The sequence below is a fragment of the Capra hircus genome, chromosome 22, assembly GCF_001704415.2.
Source record: "Capra hircus breed San Clemente chromosome 22, ASM170441v1, whole genome shotgun sequence".
NCBI lineage: Eukaryota > Metazoa > Chordata > Mammalia > Artiodactyla > Bovidae > Capra > Capra hircus.
In genome coordinates this window covers 45979003-46003178 of record NC_030829.1, presented here as the reverse complement: position 1 = coordinate 46003178, position 24176 = coordinate 45979003, and the positions used below count along the sequence as shown (strand labels likewise).

The following is a 24176-nucleotide window of genomic DNA, read 5'->3' as shown; positions in this document are numbered from 1 at the left end:
ACTCTTCAGGACCGTGTCTGTGGAGTTAAGCAAGCCACACCTGATTTTTTTTAAACCCTGGCCTAAATAATGTTCAGGATGGCTGCTGCCACATATCTCAAGTCTCTTGATAATTCCCACTCTCTTCAGACTTCCTCTGACTTCCTCTCCCAGAGTGTTGAGTAGACAATCTGGGTGGTGGTCAGCAGCTGCTGGCTTCCACCCTGCTGCGGCTGCATTTCATTAGTGGGTAAACTGATTGCTCTGTGTTTATGTGTGGGTGTGGTTGAACAAGCCTATGCACTCTGCGCACTCTGTACGTAGACACAGATACACATAAGCCATTATCTCGCTCTCAGCCCACCCTAAATTCATTCCTGCTGTGAGAGTTATAAAAGGAGGATTCCAGTCGTCTAGTGGATATGGCCTTTCGGTGATATGTGCCCTGAATTCCGCCACCCCGTCCTTTTTGTGTTTGTTTATATGTTATTTCCCCTTGCATCAGAACACTTCCCCAGACCTTGCGCCTGAGTCGTATTATCCACTCGTGGAGCCCTCTTCTTCTTCTGTGGCCTAGAGAGCCCCAAATGGTTTTCTGATTTAGAAAATTAAATAGAATCTGACTCTTGTGGCAAGCTACAAAAATTCCCAACCAACAGACACTCCCGCTAAATGTGTAACATACCTAACATCTAAAAGTATCACTGGTCTAGCATGAACTTGGATTATAGAAGCATTCAGTGCCCCTTGGGTAAGATCACCAACTTCTTCCCGGGCACTCAGAATTGGGCAGTTTTCCAGTGGACCATAAAGCTCCCAGGCGTGCTGACTGCCGTGCGTGTTTGTATTTCAGCTGCTTTGTTAAAGCAGCTTACTGCAGGGAAAAGTACCTTGAAAGAGAGGTACCTTCCCTTTCTCCATGGACAGCCTTTCCCACATAGAATAATTGTCATAACTTCTCAGGCACAGAGCACAAGTTATAATATCTATTTCAACTATGGTATTAATATATTAAAAAAAATCTCTACATAAATTTCTTTCCATAAACATATATATGCATACATATATATGTGACCCCATGAACTGTAGCCTGCCAGGATCCTCTGACCATGGGGATTTTCCAGGCAAAAATACTGGAGTGGGTTGCCATTTCCTTCTCCAGGGGATCTTCCCAACCCAGAGATCAAACCCGGGTCTCCTGCATTGCAGGCAGACTCCTTACTGGCTGAGACACAAAGTGAAAGTGAAAGTTGCTCAGTCATGTCCGACTCTTTGCAACCCCAAGGACTATATAGTCCATGGAATTCTTTAGGCCAGAATACTGGAGTGAGTAGCCTTTTCCTTCTCCAGGGAATTTTCCCAACCCAGGGATAAAACCCAGGTCTCCCGCATTGCAGGCAGATTCTTTACCAACTGAGCCACTAGGGAAGCCCACTGGCTGAGCCACAAGGAAAGTCTAAGGGAAGTCTAAATATCTATGTATATACATATATATATATTTTACAGACACATCTTTTTTTTTCCTTTTGGAAAAAAAATGAGGCAGTAACAGTGACCCATCAACCCTACTCAGAAACTGTTTTCTGGTTGAAAATGATTATTCCTATTTGAGATGAAAGTTCTCAGGCCAGTGAGCTGTCAAACAGCTCTTTTCCTTCTGTCTTCGTGGGCTCATTGGTTTGAGCCAAGCGTCCCCCATGGTACTGGGCTGTGATAGCTGCATAGGTGCAGCCGTAGATGGCGGCTGCCAGCATCATGAGACACACAATCCCACACACCACCCCTGTTATGACGATGGTGGCCACGGCGTGGCGCAGATTGGCCGGCCTTGGCTTGGGTTTGACCTCACACTCCCGGTGGTCTCGCTCCCCTCTGCTGTGGCTGTCGGAGAGCCTGGGGACAGCCCGGTGGGCAGCACCTAGCTGCGGCACCTGTGAGGACTGCAGGTGTAGAGAAGGAAAAGGGCAGGGGTGGTACAGCTCGTGAGGGATTTCAAGGAGGTCCTTTCCCTTCCAAGTGTCTGGTGACACACAGATGACGCTGTCGGTTATTCCCCCTTTAAGAAACAAAAACAAAGAGTGATAGCAGAGCCTGATACAACCGAACTCCCAAATCCTCAGCCTGCAAAACTGAGGCAGATGGAATTTATAAAACACCTTTTTTTTTTCCCCCTCCCTGGAGTCAAAGAATTTAACAGCCATATTTTATGATTTTAAGATGTCTAAATTGGCTACATGCTAAAAATGCCACACACTAAATGGGCAATTATGTATGACCAAGAATTCATTAGAAGCCAGGTCACCTTTACCTTGTAAATGCCAAGGGGAAACAATGCAAAAGCTGACAGGAGGGGCGCTGGAGGCCAGCCGAGGGCACTGTCGCTCGCCCTAATGAGCCCTGCCACACAAGAAATCTATTGTGCCAAACCACCACTGGAGACCTGAGAAATAAATAATGAAAACAAATGTCTTTTCTTGTGATGTTATGTGTTAATTTCAAAGACCCTATGTCTCTACCATCACTCTTCCGTGATGCCAAATGGGGAAGTCGGCGGTCCTGTGAGTGTTTTGTGTATCTGAAGGTTTGACAGGAATACGTAGTACATTCATGGGATTAAGTACAATTAACGTGCCTCCTCAGACCTCGAAATATTTAGTATTTTGAGTACCAAACTTTCTAAGACTCAATTTCCATTCTGTGGAAAGGGGATTGATTTCCTCAGGTATGTGAGCTACAGGGGGTATTTGAGGACCTAGAAATCCTTTTCTAGAAAGAGCAGTGGATGAACAGATTCTATCCTGGCCAAATTTGACCAACAATTTGCTATTTGACCTCAGACAGATCAACTTCTCTGACTAATTTTGACAAAAACATCCTACTTGTATCTGTTTTGATTACAAAGCACTGTTAGATAAGTCCTCACAACTCTGCTAAAATGGGTAATTTTTGTCCAGGGTCATTCAGGTTAAAAGTGGATGGATCAACACTGAAACCTGGCCCACTCCTATGATCCCAGTTTTTCCCACTATACTCATGTCCTCTCTCCCTCTGGAATGTTGTGAGGTCCATGGAATTAACACAGTGACCCTCCATAGATCCTTACCTCCATGAATTGTGACACTAATCTTAGTTAGACTGGAGATTTCTTTGTACACATCATAGGTGGATTATGAAACTATACCAGAAATTCCCATGCAGGAGGTTGTCACTTCAGTGTTTAGAACCTTTGTACAGCACTTCACAACTTGGGGAATGTCCTCACATCCATTCTACCTAAATTTATAAGCTGAATCCTACTGTGGCCCTATTAATAGAGAGGGCCATTTTGCAGTTCAAGGGTTGCTGTGGCCCAAGCCACTCTGGGGTTGGTGGCCATGGCGAAATTCAACACTCATGTCTTTTTGCTTTTGCTGCTTGAACTGAATCACCTATTGCCAGAGTCTCCTGGGCCTGATCTGGCTTCTTCAGTGATCCCCTGAGGCAAGAACCTCAACTCGAAAGCAAAATGACAATAGGAATCTCTCCTTTCTTGAGCTGAGGTACAGCAGGCCAGAGGTGCGGGGTGCATGCCCTGGATGATCACAAGGTGCCAACAGGCTGTGATTGAAGATCTCTGTCTCAGGGAGTGTTTCAGTACTGAACCTGGGGAACCAGCAATTCCAATAGCTGACTTAGACCTAGACTGGGGCGGTTCACCTCGCCACTCCAGGGTTAAGTTCGCTTCTCCTGTTACTGGCTTCCTGTTTTAACTATTAGGGTGGGAGGCGTGGCCTCAGGACCCAAAGCCAAGAGAATACATAGACGAGAGCCTGGGATGTGGCTGGAAGGCCGGGGTTGTGGCCATCAAGAGCTCCATGCTCTCCTGTGTCCTCAGCCAGGACTCACTTCCCAGCCTTCCTCCACCATCTCCTCAGCCACCCTCAGGAGGCAGATCTGCCAATGACAACTTGAGGGCCTCAATCTCTTCTGGATTCATAGAAGTTGACAATTCAAGAGGCTCCAGCTTTCCAAGCACTCTTATTATCCATCATCTGGCAGCTAGCAGCTCTTAACCCCTATCTTGGGGTGAAACGAGATTCATATCCTAAGTCTGACCACTACTTAGCTTTGCAACCCTAAGCAAGTTACCTGACCATTCTGTGCCTCTGCTTGCTCATCTGGAAAGTGAGAAACCAGGGTAATAATGAAATTCACTTCACAAGATTGCTCTGAGGACTCAGCTGAATAAAGTATGTCAACTGTTTAGCACAGTTCCTAGCCCAGAATAAATGTTTAGTACAGTTAACTATTGGCATAAAGATGATTTGTTAACTTATGAATGGAGAGAGGAAGGCTAATTAGAAAATCTATGTGCATGTTCTTGAAGGAGACATTAAATACTCATCAAAGCACTTTTTTTTCCTTTCCTTTGATTGTTGGGTCCAGAGGAAGATGAAATTTCCTCACCCTTTGTGGTCAAATTGAAGCCACCTGACTGAATTCTGGCCAGTGGAACCAGTGAATGACACTTCCAGGCCACAAAATCCTCTGCTTCATCCTCCATGTATTTTGTTCCCCCTCGGAGGGAAGTAAAGTTTTGATCAATATCTCTTACCTTATTTTGCCTTTATTCCATGCATTGGCAGTCAGATTGTCTCCTATATTTGCATTTATTTGCTGGTTTTATTTAGTCATTTTGACACCCAGGTCTTGTTATCCCAGATCAGTTTTGCCTTCCTTCAGAGAAAGGCTGTTGTCTGGGTGGGGCAGCTCTGCCATGAGGGAGTGTTAAATTGCATTGAGGAGCCTGAGGACCAGAATTGGTCTTAGGAACTCCCTGGCTTAACACTGTCAGTTCCACCTGGTGACACAGAGGGTTAGTGAGGAACATTAATTTGCCCAAAGATCACCAGTGAGTTTGTGACAGAGTAGGGGGAGCTATATCCCTCCCTATGTTGCTTCTAGTTTCCTGGACCTGAGATCCATTTTTTTGTCAAGAAATACTCTCCTTTCATGAAAACCATCTTTCTGTGATGGTTTGCCTTATGCTTACTATCTCATGCACAACACAGTAGGTAAAGCCACTTGACCTCTAGATGTAAACAGTTTTATTTGAAGCCTCCTTTAAGAAAGATTTTTGTCAAATCATATGACCTCTGTTGTAAGTCAACTGGAAAATTACCTGGTTAATGATAAGCTACTGACTATTCTATTGTTGAGAGAGATTCTTAAATCAATAGTGTTTATTTGAACCCATGTGTTCTCCTCCACTTCCTTCTGTGTAACTGCTGCAACTATCCAGACTCTCTTGATTCCCTCTCTTGATTCCATGTCTGGATCTCTGATATCTTCCCAAATTATGGGCTCAGATATACATCCATCAACTCAGCATCACTCCTTGACAATGTAATGGGCGTCCCAAACTTGACATGCCCCACATTGAGCTCTTGATTTACCACCTTCCACATACACTTGCCCATTTCCCCCATTCCACAGCCTGACCCTCGTCAGCTACTGGCATCACCTTTATCTGCTTACTCCTGGAGGACGAAACAAAATTGTATTTCCTATAATATTCTCTGTTTTCCTTATATCCAGTTCCAACCCGTTAGTAAATTCTATCAGTTCATTATTCTAAATATCTCCCAAAGCTGATTATTTCTCATCGTCCTAGTTTGGGCCACCGTCATCTTCCCTGGAAGACTGAAATCACTTTCTCCCTCATCCCCCTGATTCTTCTTCTGCAGCCTTTGGTTTGATCTCCCTAGAGTCACCACAGTGACCTTTTAAAATGTAATCAGATCATATTGTTCGCCTGACTAAAATTCTTCAAGACATTTCCATCTTGCCTAAAATAAAATCCAAATGTCTCAGCCGGCTCTGCACATTTCAGCATGACCTGGCTCTGTGCTGCCTTAGCCTCTCCCACTCCCTTCCCCTGCTCTAGCCACTCGCTTGTCCCTCCTTCTGTCCCTCAGTGAAGCCAAGCTTACTTCCCCCTCAGGTCCTCTGCAGCTACTGTCCTTTTCACGAGTTATCTCATGGCTTATTTCCCCTCATTATTCCAGTTCTGCTCCCCCATATCACCTCCTTGCAGGGGCCTTCCCTGTCCTTCACAGCTGAAATGTAACCCTTATTCCATCACTCTCTCCCTTCATGCTGCCTCTAGCACTAACTGCTCTCTGACATAGATATATATATTTGTTTTATTGAACATGTTTTCTACTGTCAGGATGTAATGCCCATGATGATAGGGATTTTCTTATTCACTGACTCTTTCTCAGCACCTTGAAATGTCCATGGCATGTAAAATTCACTCAAGTTTAGTATGAATGAATGAATGACACTTAAAAGTTAGGAGGAAAGAAGCACTGTGATGCAGAGGAGGGAGTGTAGGACCAAGACCTAAAGCTGCTCCTTCTGCTCTTGTCTGTGCTTCTCCTCTGTGATCTGCATCAAGTCACTAAACATCTTCGGGCATCCGTTTCCTATTGATAATAGACTAGCTTTGAGTTAGGAGGGGTTGGCAAACTTTCCTATAAAGAGCCAGATGGTTGATTTTTTAAGCCTTGCCATAGTCTCTGTCCCAACTATTCAACCTCAATCTTTAATGCAGAAACAGCCAGACAGTAAATAATAAATGGATGTGAATGTGTTCCAACAAAGCTTTATTTACAAAAATAGGTGGGCCAGATCTGGCTCTTAGGCTATATAGTTTGCTGACCTCTGAGTGATTTCCAGATCCCCTCATCTTTAGTATTCTGGGATCTCTTGCTTTGTTTTTGACATCTGGTTAAAGAAATACTTGTTCCCTTTGGAAAGGGAGCCGTATTGTACTCAGTTTTAGTAACAGTGGTGTCTGCTAAAGCAGAATGGGTAATCTTAGTGAAGTTTCGTAGCTGTCAAATGGTCAGAAGCAGAGAAAAAAGGAGGGGCAGTCCTAAGGAGAAATACCATGCCCCCAGTTGGATCACACTTGAAAATCAGAATTTGTTGTCACTTCAGAATTGAGTAGTTATTGGATTGGTCAAAAAGTTTGTTCGAGCTTTTCTTATGAAAATTTGGCCAACCCAATATTTAGGTGGATTGATTTCCTTCTTTCTTAAGGGCCTACAGTTTCCAGATAAATAACTTAATGGTGGTATTAATCAAAAAGTGGAAAGTTGGGGTGGAGAGGGGAAAAAAGTGGAAAGTTGTTTCCATGAATCGTATCTGTAGATGAATTTAAATACCTGATTTGAAACACCCTTAATGATTCACTTGCCTCTTTTGCCATACCGTGAAATGACATCAGTGTGCAAAAGCTTACACAGATCCCTCAAACACTTTTCAGCGTCCCTTCTAATGCAGAGAACCATTGAGGTTTCTCCTAAGCTGATCATACACGGTTGAGGGGATAGGCGTTAGTTACTGACCTTTATAGACAAATGTTTCCAGCCAGAGTTTAAGACTGAGCAAGTGACAGTTGCATTTCCAGAGGTTGTCTTTGAGAAATAAATGCTTCATTCTGGGCATGGATTCTAGGAGGGCTCGATCAAGCTGCCGAAGCTGGTTTTGCTGGATCGCAAGAACGGTCAGGTTCTCCCAAGGCTCACCTAGGGATGCAGGAAGGTGACTTATATTGTTTGATGACAAATCGAGCTCCCTCAGCTGTGGGAGAGAATGGAATAGTCTGCTTTCCAGGGAATGCAGGGAGTTCTGAGTTAGGTTTAAGACCCTCAAGTGCTGAAGTCCATGGAAAACTCCGGGGGTCAGATTTGAAAGAGAATTGTTGTACAAGTTCAAGGTTGTGAGCTGTGGCACTGATTTAAATGCAGAAGTCGGAAGCTGGTGGATCTGGTTATCTTGTAAGTGCAGCGTTAGAGTCTGAGGAGGCAGATCCGAAGGGATTTCAGCCAGACCCTGCCGGCTGCAGTCTACAGAATTCGAAGGTGAGTGACAGCGGCATCTCTCTGGGCAGCCACACACCACCGGGAGCAGGAAAATCATACTGGAAAGCAGGAACAGTTCACCTACAACAAACAGAAAGAAACTGAGATAGGAACCAGTTTGTAAGTGGTATCAGCTTTTGTTCCCGCTTTAAGTTCACAGGTAACCAGAAGGTAGATGACATAAGTTATCAAGTAAAAATGTGAAAAAAATATTTTTGGGGGGCATGTGCCCTTTGTATGAAGCAGCAGAATTATCTAGGACCAGAACTTTAGGACCATGAGAGGGAGTTCAGATATTCACATTTCTCAAAAGTATGCTCCAGACCATGCTGTCCAATAGAACTCTCTATGGTGATGGGAATGATCTGTATCTACTGTCTAATATGATAGCCACCAGCTTCATGTGACTTCAGAGCTCTTGGAATGTGACTACTGCAGTCAAGAAACAGAATTTTTATTTCCATTTAATTTTTATCAGTTGAAATTTAGATAGCCATAGGTGCTAGTGGTGCATATTAGATGGGACAGGTCTGAAGCATTCTTACAAATCGACGTCCGTCTTCCAAGTGTAATACTTCCACGAGTGATGATTGTCTCTGCTCCTTTTTTGTTCAAGAGATTTTAAAACAAAGAAAAGCATTAAAATAGCATGATAAATACTCATGTTCCTGTAACAGAGTTCTGTCAGTTATTCATAGGTTGCCATATTTGCTTCATCTCTTTTTTCCCTTAACTCAAAGAAACAGCGCATTGCTGATAAGTTAAACTCCCTTTGATTAGCACCCATATCATCTTTTCCAGCAGGAACCGCTCCCCACCACCGCCTTCCCTACCGTTACGATTGCATCCCACCAGGCCTTTTAAAAACAACAAAATCACAAATAGCTTTATAGCTCATATTTTGAGCCAGGCATTATTGAAAGTGCTTTATATATATTAATTCATTTAGCCCTCCTAATCTTGTAATTCGGTATCTTTTATTATGCACATATTAAAGGTGATGAAACTGAGGCACCAAGAAGCTAAATCACTTGTCCAAGGTCATTCAGAAGTAGTAGAATCATGATCTGAACCCAGGCAGTCTGCTTCCAGAGTCTATCAGGGTTCTTACGTGCTGTGCTTTACTGCCTGTAAATATTTCTACATACACATACATACACAACACACACATAAACAAATTACAGAATGTTTTGCATGGTGGTTTTTTAAAAAGCTAAATAATCATTGGTATGTTTCATTTGCAGTTTAGTCACTCAAAACTGATCCATCCACAGGGATGCACAGAGAGTCCATTCATTCCTTCTAGCTTCTGTGGAGTATTTGGTGGGGAGGCCTTGCCAGATTTATTATTTAGCCACTCTTGTACTGATGAGCATTTGAGTTGTTGCAGTTTCTTTCGGGACAAATGATGGAGCAGAAGGCATCCTTACACAGGGCTCCTTGGCTCTGTAGAAATGTGTACGGGGGCTCTAGATTCGATAGGTGCCTCCTTGCCAGGTTTGAAGAGGATGCTGAGTTGACATTCTCTCAGGCACTGCTAGGTCAATCTCCAGTGGAGCTTGATCGCTCCCTTCTTTTTCCTGAGACTTAAATTTCAAGATGGCAAACATCCATCAAGGACATTTTGTTAAATTGGTAGAGGAATTCACAGGGCCAGGCAATAATATTTAAATCTTAAGATGATTATCTGCTTGTAAAGAAAGTTCTTAAGAGGAGATTTTCAGTTTGTCTGTTTTTGGCCTTAACTAGGGAAATGTACAATGTGGCTGTCAAGTGCATGGAGCCTTTTCCCCTTTGTCCTTTCAATTCTCTTTCTCTGATGCTGTGAACCGTTCTTTAAGGCAAGAGGAAAGATGTTTGGAAAGCCTTCTGAAGGAAATTTTGCTCAGTTTAGTTTCGCTCAAGGGATGCAAAGCATTACAGTCCAGTTCCCTCTTGCAGCATGTAAAAGAGGAAAACCTTGTTTTCTTTTCTATAATTTTGCAAATAATATACGTCTCAGTGCTAAAGCAGCTTCTGTTCAGAGGAGAGTTGCCACCCCTCACTTGAGCTCTGCCTCACCCAAGCATTCATTAACTGCAGAAAATCATGCCACTCCCACCTCCCCCACCCCCCCGACTTGTAGATGATATATGAACTCCAACCTGAAGGACTGTATTTTCTCTGAAATGGCCCATAACAGGCCAACTGCATACCCATTCATGATTAGGTACATTTGTCCACTCTCTTTTACTCTGACCCAGCATGGCACAAACATGAGACATTTATAGCATCTGTTTGGTCTTGTGAGAAAGACAACTTCCCACAGATACCTTCCTTAGTTGGGGGGTGGGGGTCCTGCTTTCTAAGGCGTGAGGGGATTGATCTTGGCTCACCTTCCATGACTGAGTCTCCACCGGCTTGCCCGCGGAACCTGAAGCCCACCTTTATTAATCTGCAGTCAACACATCGAGGGCACGGCAGACTCCAAGTCCAGGTTTCATTCACTTTTTTCCTGAATCCTGCCGGTGCTTTTCTTCAGCACAGGGAACAGTTGTCGCTTTCAGGAGACCACTTATTTAAGCAGCCCTTTCCCTGTCTCCATCTGGATTGTTTTCCATAAGAGGATCTTTTGATTGTGCTCCCTCCTTCTTTCTTAGAGTGTTGCCCTTCCCAGGATCATCGCTGCCTTTCCCATTGAGACGAGGAGCCACAGAAAGAATGTTTGTCAAACCTCAGTGAACAGCTGTAGCATTCAAACATGACCCCGATGGCTCCGGCTTTTTGATTATTTAATCTGCTTGAAGTCCAGGGCACCAAAATAAAACTGCCTTCTTAATCCGGTCCTGTTTTCTGAATTCTGTTGACTTATTAACCATGCTGTGTCAACCCATGTCAAGTTGGGAGATGCTCGCCGTGGATCCTCGATCTGGGGTTCTAGCAACAGAGCCAGCAGAGTGTGTAATATGAGGACAAATTGACCTGCCGGAGGCTGACACGGTTTCCACAGTGCACTGTTTGGTCACCGAAGGCTTATTCAGCCAACATCCGTAGGGATTAGCTGTGTTGACAGGGTCTCGATGCCCTGAAATTCATAGCCATGGTTTCCTTTCGTGGACATCACAACCTCTTCTCCCTGGTGCCGCAAATACTTCTCAGCTGCTTCTTTGCTTGTTCTCCTCCCACCGTCCCCCCTCTCCCGCCCCCATTGAATTGACCTCTCAGTTTGCATGCTTTTGGAAATACTTCTCAATCTTTCATCATTTCCCTAACGCTGAGGTTCTGGCCCTTTCCTCATTTTTCACATATAAAACAATAAAGCTGCCCTCATGATCATCAGGCGTCAATGAACTGTGACTGTTCTGTAATTGAAGCCACTGGAAACTTTCCCACCAGGGACTGGAACGTTTCTTTGAATGTGCAAATGCCCTGCCATTTGCTAAGGTGGGATTTCAGCGTCAAAGCTGCCCTTCAGCATGCCAAAATGTCCCACATGCCTCCAGCAACTCCTGTAAAGAAGGTAAAAGCCATGCTTTTCCTGAGGCAGCATGAAGTGGAATCCTTGGCCGAAAGCAGTATAATAAAGCGGTTGAGGTTGGGATTTGAAATCAGCTGGATCTGGGTTTGAATTCGGCTTCACCACTCACTAGCTTGATGTCTCTGGGCAAGTAACTTGCCCACTGAAAACCCCTTGTCTTCGTCTCTAAAAGAAAGACAGTAGTTTTTCTTTTACGAGATTGCTCTCAGGATTTCGTGAAACAATGCATTCATATTGTACCTTAATAAACGGTCACAATCACCCAAGAGCGCTTTCCAAGGCTTCTATGCTGCTAGCATTCGACTCACCCTTGACTCAGTAGGCAGGAGGGGGGTCCTGACAAAACACCCAGAGGCCTGGCCCCTCATGCCACTCTGGTGGTACCGAGGCAAGAGGCCCCTTGGGAATGAAGGGAAAAACTGCATTGTGACTGTCCTTAATGGCCTGCTGTTTGGGATCCCATTGCTCCTTTGGACAAGCTCCTTCCAGCCTCATGGAGCCTAAGATACGCATCTTGCCTCCTTCCTGAAAATCCGCTTCCTTCGTCTTGAGTCCTTCTCCCCAGCATTCTTTGAGCATCCGGAAAGCAGTGCCGTAAAGCCAAGCACAGGCAATAAAGAGGCATTTAAATCTTCATAAGGACTAAAGGGTTCCTTTCTTTCTCCCTTCCTTCCCTCCTTTTTTCCTGTCTACTCTCAGGTGCAGGATTTAATAACTCTTCCTGTACGATGCATGACCATCACGGTCTGTGTGGAGCAGTCATCAGTGGGCCAGAATGTAACAAACACCTGTGAACCTAACGGTCCCTCTAAGAACTGGAAAGCTTCTGATAACTTACAAGCTGTGTGCTTCTGTCTTTCCCAGGGGCAAGCAAACTTTTTTTGTAAAGCGCTGATGGTAAATATTTAAGACATTATGGTCACGCAGTGTCTGTTGCAACTACTCTGATGTTATAGCATGTACCAACCACAATCTGGAAACAAATGGTGTGCCCGAGCCCCAGTAAAACTTTATTAATAAAAACAAAACAGGCGGAGGACTGGATGGACCCACAGGCTATAGCTGTGAAACCCTGCTCTGTCCCACTGCCTAGCCACTACTGTCACTGCTCACCACAGCTAGCTGTCACCTGCTCCCACTGCCGCCACCCTGCTGGGCAGATCCTCCACCATTTCCTTGTCTGTACAATGAGAGGGCTGAGGAGGAGGATCTTTAGCGCCCTCTTATGTCAGAACTTTGTCATTCTGGTAGAACGCTTGAGTGGGATTGAAAGGCTTTGTACTTACAGACTTATGGGGAGCTCGGACAAATAAAGAATTTAGGTGTCTCTTTGGGCTGCAGCAGAGCTGTTTGGTGTCCTGCAGAGCCCGCTAGGGTCCAAGTCTCATGGACTCAGAGGTCTGAAAACAATGTATCCACTGATGGGCTGGTTGGGTATTAAGAGGCCAGGACACTGCCTAGGAAAACTGTGGGCAGTTGAGCATACCTGCAGTTAGAGTCAGCCTGTGTGGCTCAACGAGGAAGCACACTTTCATGGTGCTTGTGCTCTCAGGTTGTATGGTCTTAGGCAGATCGTTCACTTTCTCGGAGCCTCAGCTTCCTCATTTGTGGAATGCCAGCCTCACAGGATGCAGGGAGGATCAAGGGCTGCATTCACAGCACGGGTCTGGTAGAGCAGATGATCAGAAGTGGGGTCTCCTGTAAAGTAGTATGTCTTCACAGACCTCAAAGGGTTTTGACTCACTGCTCCCAGCTAATGTATGTGAGTGCCGTGGGAACACACAGTAAACCCCCGCAACTGATGGGTTCCTGGGAGCTGTGGCCTATTGCCCAAAGCAGCTCTTTGGTTCAGTTTTACTCCTGCTGACTCTAACAGCCATTCAAAATGGCAGTGCGCACTTAGAGTGGAAGGGGCTCCTGACCTGGAAGGGCTTTGGATGCAGAGGCTGAGTGATTTATGCCACCTGGCCTCAGCCCAGAGAACAAAGGGAGGTTGTGTGATAGGCATGCTAATGCCTGCAGCGCCTTCTGTCCCTCCCTCCCTAAGTCAGAGCAGAAACCTGGTAAGACAACTGTGTGTGCAAAAGACCCACAGGTCAGGTGAGGCCAGGCCACTCCTCTGAGGGGCTCCCAGTACCAGGATCTAGTCGAGAGCCCAGTTCTCAGCACAGAACTTGCTTCAGACACACTCTCAGAGGAATATGGTGGTTACTGTCACACTGCAATTTCAAGAACTTCCTAGTTTCTGTATATTTTTGTGTAAGTTTATTTCCTATACACTTTTGTCCATTTTAAGTCTGAGAGCTTCCCTATATTTTTTTGCTCATTTTAAGTCAGAATGTTTCCCTATCTTTTTGCTCATTTTAAGTGAGAAAATTTCCTCATATAAATTGGTCTATTTAACATTTCACCTTCCTCCAAAAAAAATAACATTTAAAAAGATGTGGCATGGAGCTAGTGGTAAAGAGGAAATATAACAGAAGTGAGTTTGATAACCTGGGTCGGGAATATCGCCTGGAGAAGGAAATGACAACCCACTCCGGTGTTCTTGCCTGGAGAATCCCATGGACAGAGGAGCCTGCCAGGCTACAGTGTCCCTGAGGTAACAAAGAGTCAGGCATGGTTGCAGAAACTTAGCATAGCACAAAATGGATGATGTCTTAAAATCTAGCAAATGTGTAATGGCTCTTTTTCCAAGGTGATATTGTTCAGCTATTTTAAAAGAATAAGTTAGGGCTAAATATATCCACCTAGGAGGATACTCATAATAAATTGTTAGGTTAAATAAAGCAATTTGAATAAGAATGCACATTGTATAGTCCCATTTATGTTGAAATGACAACAACAACAAAAAATGTGAGAGGTGGGAAGATTAAGTCTAAAAATGTGCAGATTTGTCTGAAGATTAAGTAAGTAGGGGATGGATAGACACTATATTGATAATACTGATTCTCTAGGGGACAGGGTGATTTAAGAAGAAAGAGAAGAAACATTTTTTTCTCTTTTTACCTCTGCATATTCAACTTGCTACAACCACCACGTAGTACAGCTGTAATTTTCAAAACGCAAAGGAGAAGAGCTGACTTCGGCTTCCCTGGTAGCTCAGTGGTAAAGAATCTGCCTGCCATGTAGGATACACAAGTTCGATCCCGGGTCTGGGAATATCCCACATGCTGCAGAGCAGCTAAGCCCATGCGCCACAACTACTGAGCCTGTGCTCTAGAGCCCGGGAGCCGCAGCAACTAAGCCAAGCACTGCAGCTGCTGAAGCCCGAGCGCCCTAGAGCCCATGCTCCACGAGAGAAGCCACCATGATGAAAGGCCACGCACCTCCACTGGACAGTAGGCCCCACTCCCAGCAAGAAAAGTGCGGAAACCAGCACCGTCAAAAAAAAAAAAAAAAAAAAAGCTGACTTTTGTTAAATAGCAAGGAGAGGTTCGCTTTGTTTACTGGCATGTTTGAGATGGCTTATCCCCCAGTAACTAGCTGTATTAAATGTATAAACAGAGCATCCTTAGAGTTTACTTCCTCTCACTCCAGGAAGATTAGCTCCAAAGTGACACCTGTCTTTCTCTGCCAAATGATCACCACATGTGACCAGACCTTATAACTCAGGAGCATTTCTCCCAGTTTTAATGTCTGCTTTGGTAAAATCTTGGCAAAGTACCCCCCCCCCAACCCCGACTCGCTGTCAGTGAGCCCCATGCAAAGCAGGTGCTGTGGGGCTCTGATGTGGGAGAGGCAGCCAAGCCAAGGGACAGCTGCAGCTCAGGATAGCCTGAACGAGGCCCTTGGCACCACAGATCCATGCAGAAATTTCATTTAATAATTAAGAGAGATTTGGTACTTGGAAAATACTTCCCTAGGGCCGTTGATGACCAAATGGCACCTAGGTATAAACTTTTTGCAGAGCTTTTTAAAAGACCTCAGTATTATTTTGCCCTTCCTTTCTCCCTCCCTTCCTAACCCTTCCTTCCTTGTTTTTCTTTTTTTTTTTTTTTTGGTTTTATGAAACATACAACAAGAGAATTAGGAATATATATTTAAAATGAGTATCATATCATTTATTTAGTGCTTTCAGTGGGCCATATATTGGTAAAGATTTATACTAGGTAATTTATGAATTGTTAATGTCATAATTGCTGTAACAAGTAAACCTCCAGATCTCAGTGGCTCAACACAACTACTCATTTGTTGTTCTTATCACAGTCTAGGTCAGGTTGACAGGGGCCAGATACCCATTCAGCCACTCAGGGACTCAGGTTCCTGCCATCTTGCCACTATGCCTCCCTCTTAGTTCTCAGAGTTCTGTCCCTCAGCTGACTGATGAAAGAAGACGAGGACCAGACATTGGCCAGGCCTGGAAATGGTACTTATCAGTGCATTTGTACTCCACTGGGCAGAATAAGGGGCTTCCCCGACAGCTCAGTTGGTAAAGAATTCACCAGCAATGCAGGAGACCCTGGTTCGATTCCTGGGTTGGGGAGATCTGCTGAGAAAGGATAAGCTACCCACTCTAGTATTCTTGGGCTTCCCTTATGGCTCAGCTGGTAAAGAACCTGCCTGCAGTGTGGGAGACCTGGGTTCAATCCCTGGGTTGGGAAGATCCCCTGGAGAAGGGAAAGACTACCCACTCCAGTATTCTGGCCTAGAGAATTCCATGAGCAGAATAAAATCACATGATCATATCTAATAGCAAAGGACATTGAGGAATATAATGTAGCTGAGTGTTTTGTAAGAAGAGGACTCACAGATGTTGAAGAGCATGAGTAGTCTCCACTTTGTATTTGCATTCTGTCACCTAAAGGTGACAATAACTCATTAGTCTATAAGCTTAAGATGGCTTTTGTTTCTTCCCTTAGTTTCTCTAGTACCATGTAGTATGCATATTAAATTAATACTGGATAAATGAATGAATGACAAAACTAAGGCACAGAAAAGTTAAACAACTTGCTCAAAGTCTCCAGAGTATTTATTGTGAACACATGGATTGTGAGCATCTATATTGAGTAAAATGTTCAGGGAACCTATCGTTTTATGTATTTTATGTCTTAAGATCTTTTTAAAAATGTAATCCATTCTTTTTTATGGTAAGCTACAAATTTTATCATCTGGAAGCTCTAACTAACTCAGAAGATAAAAATACGGTTTTCATTTGAGCCATTCAGTGGAGAATCAAGGCTACCATATGGTTTCTCTAGTACGAAAGTGGAAAAGATGTGTGTACCTCCTCATTCTTTCTTGCCTTTGGATAAGGTAAAAATTCAGGTTCAAGGACCACCTAGGGGCATTCAGTTTACTTTATATGACTATGTATAGAGTTTAAATTCCTTTCTTCTGGCCTTGAGATGACTGATAAAATCAGTGGAGTAGTGAATATGAAATGTGTACCTCCAACTCCCCTAAAGCTCAGGAAGACAGAGAGAGGCTAAAATGCATGAGACTACCTCTCAGCATCCACTTGTCTAGTGAGCCCGGGTCTGAGCTAGGGCCATGGGAACTGGAAAAGACAGAGCAGGCTGACTCTTGGCCTTCAAAAAACTTACCGGTTTGGAGGGTGTTTTGCAATTTTTACTTATTTTATCAAAATCAGTGCTGATCATCTCATCACCTTGCACCTGTTATACCTGTGTAAAGATTGCATATGACTTGCTTGGACATTGACACTGCCCAGCTCTCTTAGAACCAGCTCTTATAAGTTCTTCGTCTAATAGCAGAGACAGACTTAGATGCTGCTTTTTTTGGGTCCATCCACCCTGTCAAGGTTAGAGGAAGTGCAGACTCTCCATCCAATTGTCTTCCCAACCTCAGCCTCCCAGCACTTGGTTTGCCTGCATACAGGATGTATGTGAAGATAAAGATGCATTTCAGATAAGTATGATTAAAAGTAATTAGCGAGCTCTTGCAGCTGGTGAAATAAACATAGGCAGATGCTGGTTGATACAGAGCTAATGAAAGAAACAAAAGGATCAAGAAATATGGCAGCTTGGGAAGCCTGGCCAAGGCCTCACACTGACACATTGTTTTACTTAAATCTTTTGATTGGCTACTTTTGTCCCTGCCCCAAGAATATAAATTGGAATCAAATTCATGTTCTTGTTTGATTGTTTACTTATGTTACACATAAAGTGAGTGTTTTCTGCAGCTCTTCTTGGTAAATTTTTATTTGCTCTTGTACTTTTACTATAACATAATAATCCAGTTTCTGAAATAGATGACAATCTGTTCTTCATATTTTCAAGTTAGTGTTTAGTGTATGTATATTATGATGAAATAATGAATCAGTGCTTTTTGCTGTTTTCTCTTTAAAACAGTTTGCTCTATGTTGGCTTGAAAATGTTCTGGAAAACACAGTTGTTTCAGGCAGGATTGTAACTCACCAGTTAAAGATTCCAAACTTTAGGAATCTTTTTCATTATTCCAGCCTTTATCTGTCCCACCATTTCATTCTGGCATCCCTGTTAAAAGCATGGAATCTGGAGTGAAACCATCTAGATTCAAATACTACCTTCTACATTTACTGGCTCTGTGACCATGAGTGAGTTATTTAATTTCTGTGATCTTCAATTTCATCATCTGTACAAAAGAACCCAACTGGAAGATTTGCAAGGAGGGTTAAATAATATTTTTATGCAAGAATCTTAATAAAAATTGCCCTTGCACATAGCAATACGTTTTCTATTAGTGTGTCTGTATGACATGGATCAACTAGGCACATAGGCTGTATCTACTTGCACTAATCTGTTTGGGACAAAAATGAGCAAGTTAAATGCAAAGGTGCATTTTGCTTGTGTGACAGCATTCACCATCTTTTAGGATTATAGAGCATGCATCTATGTGTGTGTGTGTCTTTGCCTGGAATCATTTGCAATCTAAGTGAATTTGTGCTCTGCATATCTCTGCTTGTCATCAAAATAGTTCTACAAACAAAAGAAAGTTGGTTGTTGATGTCATATGACTACAACCTTCATGTGGGACTTTTGTTAACAAAATAAAGGGCCTGCATTGACTTTGATGCAGCATCCAGCCATGTTTATAATAGTCAGTTTTTATAATAATTTCCTATTCTGGTGCCACAGTAGTGGTCTCATCCTTTCATTTCATCCAGGAAGCCCATATTGGGTTACCTACTATGTGTTGTTATGTTTTTAAGGTATACCTACCAATCTTTCCTCTAGTCAGTCTGTCCTCAACAGGAGGCCTTTTTCCCCATCCTTGTGTAATTAGAGAAAACATGCAGTCATCTCCCCAGGGCTGTTTAGCTTTCATCATGAAGCATGACTATCAGAGTTTCGAGGTTGATAGGAGTGGAAACATTTGTGTTCAACAAGCAGGCTCCTTCATGTGTTGTCAACATTTCATTTGTGATTCTAATTAGGGCCAAGGAGAAAATAAACTCAGTGTACTGCTCTGCACTGCTGTAGCTGACGTTTATAAGTTTCTGTCCATGGCCCCAAGTTGCTCCTACCACAAGGGCGTTTGGAAATACAGCTGCATGCTGCTGCTGTGTGTGATGAAGAGCTGAGATGGGACATTACTGAGAATGGGCGATGTAGGTGTTTATTTCTTAGAGATTGGACTTGCTTTAGTTCTTGGACTTTCAATTTTCCTGAAGGTAAAATCACCCTTTTATAAAAATAGAGTATGTTAGAGGGACTCTGACTGTGCCCTGTATCTCATCTCTGAAAGTCCACTATAAATTTCATTATATATTATTTATTTGTTAAGGAGACATCTATTGAGTGTTCCTTACGTGTCAGTCTCTGTGTTTGAGGATATTATGGACATGAAAATAAGACAGAAAAATAAATAGTCCTACAATCCAGATGGACCCTACAGTCTCATAGGGAGATACACATATTTTCAAATATATGAAAGTGCTAGGAAGAGGAGGTACATGTATTACATGGTACATGGTATTACAAGGGAATATCATCAGGGACCTGACTTGGGAGGTTGGAGCAGCCGTTCCTATGGATGTTTTAACCAGCTGAAGAGTGGGCTAGACTTTTACTGAAAAAGAAAGAGAAGGGGGGACAAGGTTAAGTGACATGTAAAGCTAACAGGTCAGGCAGATAGCCCAAAGGAGCCATCTAAGAGCTACTGGGGGCCTAGTGTGGCTACAGCACAGAGGATGAGGGGAAACTCAGGCAAGCCAGTGCTGGAGAAGAGGTGAAGAGGCTGGTGGTCCCCCAGGCCCCGTCTCCCATTACAGCTGTAGTACTGATATTGAGAAGCTCTCTCTCCCTCCCCTCCACACACCCCTTTGCAAGAATGGTGCTTTCTGAAGTTGGGGTTGGGATTTGAGCTGTGCACTGAACCCTGAGCCCTGTTACATACTTTGGGAGATGCTGTCACTTCACAGGCTATGTGTTTTGTCTAATCCACCTCTCACTGTAACTGGAGAGATACCTCCTGTCATCCTTCATGTGCTTCTGGGAAGAGGTAGAGAGGACTTCAGTTTCACAAGTGCTATGAAATCTCAGCACATGCGTATCAAATCCTGATCTTTTACTTACACATTGTGGTTGTGGGTGAATCCATCCCACACGTGTCTGAGGGGCTACAGCATGGAGCCGTCAGCTGCACACACAGGTAGTCGAGGAAGAGCTGGCCCTGCCAGGCTGCTGATGCCATGTTAGTGGAACAGGACTTTCCCTCCTGAGTCAAGTGTGGACATGAGAGCCATCAGTCCAGGGGTGGCAAAAGGTGCTTGAGGTAACTAACGTCTGTGGGCCTAGGTTGGGTCCCACCCAGCAAAGCCATGGAGCCCAGCATGGCCCGAGAATCCTTTCCAGCCCAGTGGTCGAAACAGAGAACAAACAGCGGACAACCAGTGGCATCCTGTGAACATAATCCTAGTCACTGTTTCTGAAGCAGATCCTTGCTTGTGCAGAAGTAAGTGCGGAATCCAAAGTCAAGGGCCAGTTTGCTGAGGGGAGAATTTGAATCGCCTCATAGGAAGTTATTGACTGAGCCCACCTACCCAGCTTCTACATCTTGCTGTAAATTTGGTGTTTTCTTTTTGACCTTGTGAATACAGCAATTTTTCTACAGTGATAAAAATAAGTTCTTTATTTTTTAAAAGAGACTTCAAAATATTTTGTCTCTCAAGACAAAATATTAGAGCATACTTAAACAAAAGTTAGGCTGTGTTCTGTGCATTTGCACAGAAACTTCTGGTGTGCACCAGAAATACGACTGAGCCAGGGGATGGCACAGGCATTTTTTGTTTCTCCATTTGAGTATGTAGGTGGTCCCAAGGCAGAGCTCCCTGTGATTGCCAAGTGTCTGGGGGAGTGGCAGCTCAGACTGAGCTCATGTGGGTTATCTTGCTGACACTTTCCCAGAAGAGAAGGTCCCGTGCCCAAGAAAATGAAGTACCCGGTCCTAAAGAAGTCCATCCGAAAGGGTAACAAAGGTCGGACAACAAATGGACCAAGAGGAAACTGTGGCTGTAATTCTCAGTGTTTTCTCTTCTGTCACATGTGAGCTGCTTAAATCAGCAGCTTCTTCTGGGTTTAGTTCTTCCTCTGTCTAGAAGTGAGATTGCTGTGACTGACACAGTATGTCCCTAAATTCTCAGAGCTGAATGGAAACATCTAAAACTCATAGGAGACTCAGAACGTCTCAGGCACAGCGTACTTTACCTGAAAACCATCATGAATTCCTCCTCCATTCCATGAGTGAAACTATTATTGTCTGCATCTTACTGAATGAAAACCTGAATCTTAGCAAGGGTGAATCACTCATCAGAGAGAAGTTTGTAAGTAATAGAGTGGGAACTTGAACTTGCATTGCCTCATTTTAAAGCCTTTTATTCTTTTTTTTTTTTTTTTTTTAAAGAAAGTCTTTAAAGAATTGCATTCTTCCCAGCCCCTTAGCATTCATCAGCAAATGAAGGGCCCTAAAAGAGTCATAGCTCAGACACAGCAGACTTGGTAGAAATAATCCATTCACCCCAACCCAGCAAGACCTCTGCCCTTGTGGTTCCCTATTGCCTATTGCTTCTTGGGGCCAAGGGCCACCAAGAGAAGAGGCCAGCCTGTCTGCTGTGGCTTTGGGCTGGGAAAGCATCCTGGGGCCAGAGGTGAAGAAAGCAGGGCACTTTGTGCATGGAGCTAGTGCTAATCTGGTCCATCCCCAGGACGGTGCTATCAGTTAGATCTCGGCCATATTTGTCATGGCTGCTCCACTGTTCAGCAGCCACCCCGCAGTCCCGCCCTCTCTTCATCACTGGGCAGGAAGGGGAGAACTGCCTTTGATCTCTAGACCGGTAGCAGGAAAAGCATGGCATTTCATGGGCTTACTCCTGCCCCTCCACCAGGCAGTGGTTTGGGCAGCCACATGAACAAATCTCCTGGGCCATACTGGCTTTAAAACATCCAGACTCACAGAGGAACACAGCCTGCCCTCACACTGAGGGATTCTCAGTCGTCATGCAGAGGAGAGGATACTGGGACTCAGATCAGAAAGAGCACAGAGAGGGTGAAGGGGCCCTGACCACCATACCACTGGACAGCTGGCTTTCCAGGGTCAAGAAAGAACCACACACTCGGCACTGTGGTTTACAGCATCCATCTGCAACTCCACACCCTGAATAAAAGGTGTTCACTTGGAAACAGATCAGCTAACTTCTGAGATGTGTCCAGAGTTGAAAAAGTAAGACAGGTAGCTCTTAGGCGAGACTAGGACTATTTTCTACTTACCCTCCTTCAGAAAGAAAAGTTTTCAAGTCAAGTAATTCTAATAGGGAACATTTGTCTTTTAAAAATATATTTGACTTCCCTATAGTATAGTATACTTTGATGTATTAAAATACAGTTTGCCCCACTCAAATTACTGCTTCAGTGCCTATTGCTATAAAATTAAACTATTCCTCCCTGATATTTTATTAAGCTCCACCAGCATTTCAGATGCAGACATCTCACAGAGCTTCAGGCCACATGTTTTATATGCTGTCAGGGTGAACTCTGACTTTAGTCTGTAAAGCTCCCTTCCCCCATATCTTTATATAGCACAGCATTTTCGAAAACTTTGCTACAGGCTACACAAAAATTGTGGACTGCTAGCAGTAAACGTCTCTGGTTGTTTGAGTGTAAATACCTAAAAAGACCAAAAAGATGCTTTTGTGAAAAGTTGTTGTTTTCTATACATCACTTTTGGTATATTCTGTTTGATATTATTATGTTTTCACCATTTTAGGGGGTATGCATTTTTGGGAGGATGAAATTTTTCTGAAACTGTTTGCAAATAAGGGTATGCATTTATGCACAATGAGATCAGCTCTCTAGCAGAGAGCTAATATGTTTGCATTTTTCAAAATCGATGGATATAGCCATGAATGCCGATCCTCTTAACAAGACTAACTTTGTCATTTAATAAGGGAGATTATTTTGTAGATTTAAAAGCAGTTAACACATTTAAAACTTGATAAGACAAGCCGATCCTGGTATGTTTCCTGTTCTCCTGTGATTAAAGCAAATCGAACGCTGAGACTAGGGGAGGTTTTCCATGGTACGAGTAATGCCGTGAATGTTTCTCCTGGTAATGCAATTAGGAAATATTGGCCCCAGTTAATGTAACTTAAACAAAACATGTTGTCCTCGTCAAACTTGTTCAAGTTGTTAAACAGGCAAAGCCTTGTCCAAAAAGTTAAAAAACAGGGGCATATAGTGTTTCCATGGAAACTCTGTTAAAATACTGATTTGTGGATATGATCATAATCAGCCCCATAATCTAATATGACTGAATTAAATGAAAAAGAATCTCAGTTATGAAGTAAGCCCCCTGTGCAGGAGTGTTCTTACATATGCAGAAAACATACGGATCCTGACGGACATTATTTCAAACTACTATTGGTGCAGGGATAGAGAGCATTCAGAGTTGCTTTTGTCTGTCGGGTTTTCCCCTCTTCATTCATTGTTCATCACTCTTTTAATGCTGGGATTATGTGGGAGAGCAGTAAATAAAGTCTTGAGGATATTTGGAGTTTTTAATATGTATCCTTGCTCCCCACACAACACTGCGTATTGTTTTCATGGTCTTTTGTGACAAAAGGAGATAATTCATACTGTTTAACCACTTGTGGGCCTTTAGGAGACTAGATATTATTAAGGTAATAATTTCTTCCCACTAATGGCATCTTGGTAGAAGATCTATTCTAACTGAATTTTAACGATTCAGCTTGAAATGAATGGCTTTGATATCTAGAGGGAAGGACCTCATGCTAAGGGTTATGTTAAGTGTCCATGGGACCCCGGGCAGAAGCTTCAAGGACATGCCCTGGCCTCCCCACCACAGGCTTTCACAGCTCAGTTTGCACCTGTTTGGGCTGTAGTAAAAATGGAAACTGCTCACCATGGGATAAACTTCAGTCTGGTGCCATGGCAAAGACAGCTGTCTCTCAGCAAACCTATTTATTTGGAAGTCGTTCTACCTCGAGACAATCACAAGTGGCATTGGTGGGATCTGTTTTCTTCTTGAAAAACTATGTCCTCGGTCATGTATGAACTTCAAATGGGGTTGACTGTCTGATTGTTAACAAGAGCCTAGCAATCATTTGTACCTTAGCTTGGCATTCTAGAGCATCTGTGGAAAGGCTCTTTTCATGTGGCCAGGCTGTAACATGAAAATGTACCCCTGAACATGTGATGTCTATATATCTCATATCAGTGTAGTCCCTTGATGTGTGGGGCATGGGTTCTGAGGTTATAATGTGTCTGAGGCTTACTTTCTGGACAGAGATGTGCTAAGCAGAGTCAGACAAA

At 43.6% G+C, this 24176-nt stretch overlaps 2 protein-coding genes across 3 annotated transcripts in view; one reads left to right on the top strand and one right to left on the bottom strand.

Annotated features, from left to right (window-relative positions):
* The window catches only part of CACNA2D3 (calcium voltage-gated channel auxiliary subunit alpha2delta 3), an 870293-nt gene that overhangs the window by 731699 nt on the left and 114418 nt on the right, over nucleotides 1-24176 (top strand). The gene's annotated exons all lie outside the window — the stretch shown is intronic.
* Nucleotides 1529-10981, bottom strand: LRTM1 (leucine rich repeats and transmembrane domains 1). The gene is made up of 3 exons (XM_013973470.2): nucleotides 10265-10981; nucleotides 7374-7970; nucleotides 1529-2035 (listed from the first exon to the last, which is right to left on the bottom strand). Exons 1-3 carry the CDS (start codon nucleotides 10269-10271, stop codon nucleotides 1602-1604), a joined length of 1038 nt encoding a protein of 345 aa, XP_013828924.1. The 5' UTR covers nucleotides 10272-10981; the 3' UTR covers nucleotides 1529-1601.